General features: G+C 54.5%; 1 protein-coding gene across 1 annotated transcript; it reads left to right on the top strand.

The window, feature by feature from the left end:
* Window positions 1-561: 561 nt before the first annotated feature.
* LOC139439935 (endogenous retrovirus group K member 10 Pro protein-like) lies at window positions 562-894 on the top strand. Its single transcript, XM_071218368.1, has one exon. It carries the CDS (start codon window positions 562-564, stop codon window positions 892-894), a length of 333 nt encoding a protein of 110 aa, XP_071074469.1.
* Window positions 895-3,733: the final 2,839 nt, after the last annotated feature.

Below are 3,733 nucleotides of genomic sequence, written 5' to 3'. Positions count from 1 at the left end.
GCCAGTTTATAGATTGGAGAGCCCACTTTCATGCTGAGGCAGAAAAACAAATTGCAACCAACGCCACAACCGGCGTACAGATCCCGGCAGATGCCTTCACCGACTCTGGCCAATTCGGCAACCATGTAGTCTACCAGCGCGCCCCGGCCGGCTTCTGGCTTCAGCTGCGCGATATTGCCCTCCAAGCATTTCGCTCATGTTCCGCTATTAAAGCTGACAATTTCACCAAGCTCACACAAGGCAAGGACGAGGACTTCTCCGCCTTCGTCTCCCGCGTCCTCCAAGCCTGTGAGCGCAAAGTCGCAGACCCTCAAGCCCAGACAGCCCTTGCCCGAGAGCTCATCTTGCAAGGCGCCAACCCCATCTTTAAGCAGGCCATCGTTCCCGTCAGAGATTAGGCAATTCATGACTGGGTTCTAGCCCCCGTTGTGGCAAGGGTTATCATTGGGCCCGAGACTGCCGCTCTAACAGCGCGCCGCAGCCTTTAAACTCCACCAGGGGCAGGCCTCAGCCCCGCGCCCAAGAGGCAAGCCCCCAGCTGATGCCCGGCCCCAAACCATAATGTGGACTGTGCCCGTCTCCCTCGAGAAGCCCCTCCGAAGCTTTAAAATTAACAACCGCTGGTACCAAGGCACGCTCGATTCCGGGGCTGAGGTATCCTGTTTCCCTGCCCACTATGCCACCCAATGGGCAGTCCAAGATGGGCCTTCGGTGGTCGGGGCCACTGGCACATCCCCTTCTCTCCGAACCTCTCTCCCTATAGAATGGGAAGATTCCAAGGGACGCCGCGGTACCTTTAAACCGCTATTCCTGACCACCTTTGACCAAATACTATGGGGCCGAGATGTCCTAGAGGCCTGCGGAGCTGTCATCACCACGCAGCCCCCACAATAACTTGCGCCACTGCTCGTTTAACACCTCCTGCACCCACTCCTCTGCAATTGGATACTGAGGAGCCTATCTGGGTGGAGCAGTGGCCTTTACCTTCCCATAAACTTGCCGTCCTCAGAGCGCTTGTAAGTGAGCAACTCAAGGCTGGTCACATTGAACCTTCTACAAGTCCGTACAACTCGCCAGTTTTTCTTATTCAGAAAAAATCCACTGGCAAGTACCGGCTCCTCCACGACCTCTGTGAAATTAACAAGCATATCTTGCCTATGGGGTCACCCCAACCTGGCCTCCCACACCCCGTAGCCGTTCCGTGTCATTTCCATGTGGCCACCATTGACATTAAGGACTGCTTTTTCTCTATCCCACTCCATCCAGAGGACTGCCAGCGCTTCGCCTTCACGGAACCCCTCCCTAACCACTCAGGTGCCTCTGATAGATACCAGTGGAGGGTACTCCCTCAAGGCATGCGCAACGTGCATTATTCACTATATGGATGATATCCTCGTAGCATGCGAGGAGGCAGAGAAGCTCCAAATAGTTCTCGGCATGCTGTGAACTAACCTTGCTGACATAGGTCTTACCATCCAGCCCAAAAAGGTCTGGGTTGAACCGCCATTCACATTTCTGGGCTTCCAAATTGACAGGTACGTCACACCAGCAGTTCCGCAGCTCGCTGTCCCAGAGCGCCTCTCTCTCACTGAACTGCAACAACTCTGTGGTAATATTAATTGGGTTCGCTCCGCTCTGCCTATCACCATGGCCCAGCTCCAGCCACTCTTTGCCCTTTTGCAATCAGACTCAGGCCCAGCCTCCACCCTAACACGGCGTATCAGGCTCACCCTAGAGGCCAGGGCCACAATTCAGGCCGTTAACAAGGCATTAGACAAGTGCTGCCTGCACAGGTTCGACCCCAGCCTGCCTTTGCTGGCTTTGATCCTGCCCACTTGAGGTACACCCACTGGAGTCCTCTGGCAGACTGGCCCGCTGCTCTGGCTCCATCCAGCCAAGAGCAGGCTGCATAAGATCTTCCCTGCTGTCAGGTTATGGATCAGCTTAGCCTCGGACTTAATCACCCTAGCTATCCATACCTTTGAGGTCAAACCTGCCACCATCATCTGGCCGCTAGACGCCAAGCAAACCAACCTCCTCATACGAGACAATGAAGACATGCAGGTCCTACTAGAAGGGTTCTCGGGTAACTTTGACAATCACTACCCCAGCCATAAGTTACTTCAAGGAATCACCAAGCTCCCCTTTCAGAGCCCCTTCCACCCCTTCCCTACTTCCAATCCTATCCCGTTTGTCACCACTGTGTTCACAGACGCTTCCACCACCAAATTCGCCATGGTTGTTTACCAACCTGCCGTGTTAGAGCCCAAGGTTTTCACCCACATCAACCCGCATTCTGTGCAGGTGGGAGAATTACTGGCTGTATGCCTTGCCCTGCACACCTTCCAGGCTCAGCCAGTCAACATCTTCACTGACAGTCTATATACCCTCCAAGTCTGTTGGGTCCTAGCACTCTCCACCTTCTTCCCGGGCTCTATGCCCATCGACGAAGCCCTTGCCAGCCTGCAACGTCTCCTTGAACACCGCCAGGCTCCCTAGTACATTGCACATATCAGGAGTCACTCCGGCCTGCCCAGCCCCCTCACTTCGGGGAACAAGACAGCCGATTGGGCAGTTTCCATATCTACTGCCCAGCCCACTGGAGATACAGTCAACCAGGCCAAAACGCTGCACGCCAGGTTTCACTTCTCGGCAACCTCACTTCGTCACCTATTGGGCCTGCCCATTGAAACCTGCAAACACTTGGTGCACAGCTGTAAAACCTGCGCCCCCTTTCTGCCCCTTGGGCCGCTACAGCCACAGGGGGTTAATCCCCGCGGGCTCAAGCCCAATTCGAGATGGCAATTGGATGTCACACATGTCCCATCCTTCGGGCGCCTCAAATATATGCATGTAGCCATTGACACCTTCTCTGGCATGTGTTACGTGGTACCCCTGGCGGGAGAGACCGCCAAGCATTGCATTAAGGCATTGCGCCAGGCTATTCTCTTCATGGGAGTTCCATGGGACCTAAAAACTGACAACGGGCCAGCCTATTGCAGCACCTCCTTTACCGCCTTCCTACGACTTTACAATATTACTCATCACTTTGGGATCCCCTATAACCCGCAAGGACAGGCTATAGTTGAGAGCGTTCACCGCCGGCTCAAAATACAAATTCAAAAAGAGAAAGAAATGCTTCCCCAAGCGCAACCAAGTGACCTAGTCACTGCATCCTTAATATTCCTCAATATACTCACCTTTGACAAAGAGGGACTACCCGCCCTCCATAGGCACTGGGGGCCCTCCTACCGGCCCACACAAGCCCCTTTTGTTTATTGGAAAGACCCAGAAAGCAATACTTGGAGGGGGCCCTTCCCCCTCCTCACCCAAGGGAGAGGGTTTGCTTGTGTTTTCCCAGATGATGCCCCCCAACCCATCTGGATCCCGGGACACAACATCCGCCCTGCACCTGCAGACCCAGCGCCTGACAAGGAGGGAACACCGACGACTGAGGCACCTAACCCACCAGATGACGCGCTTCGTTCTGGATGACCCAATTCCTCCAACAGAAGAACAACTGCTCCTCAATCTCTATCGCCGAGTCCGAGCACAAACTCCCCTACCGCCTAACCAGCCCATCAACCTTGTAGCCCTACTAATCCTCCTTCTCTCTGCAGCCACCGCCCTGCCCACTTCATGACCCATGTGGGCTGCAGTCCATCACCGTCCTGGCTTTCTTTTCCTCACCCCCGAAAGCCCTACATACCCCAAGATTTATCATACTAACTGT

This window comes from Dasypus novemcinctus, chromosome 10 (genome assembly GCF_030445035.2).
Source record: "Dasypus novemcinctus isolate mDasNov1 chromosome 10, mDasNov1.1.hap2, whole genome shotgun sequence".
Taxonomy (NCBI): domain Eukaryota; kingdom Metazoa; phylum Chordata; class Mammalia; order Cingulata; family Dasypodidae; genus Dasypus; species Dasypus novemcinctus.
This window is presented reverse-complemented; position numbering and strand designations above follow the sequence as displayed.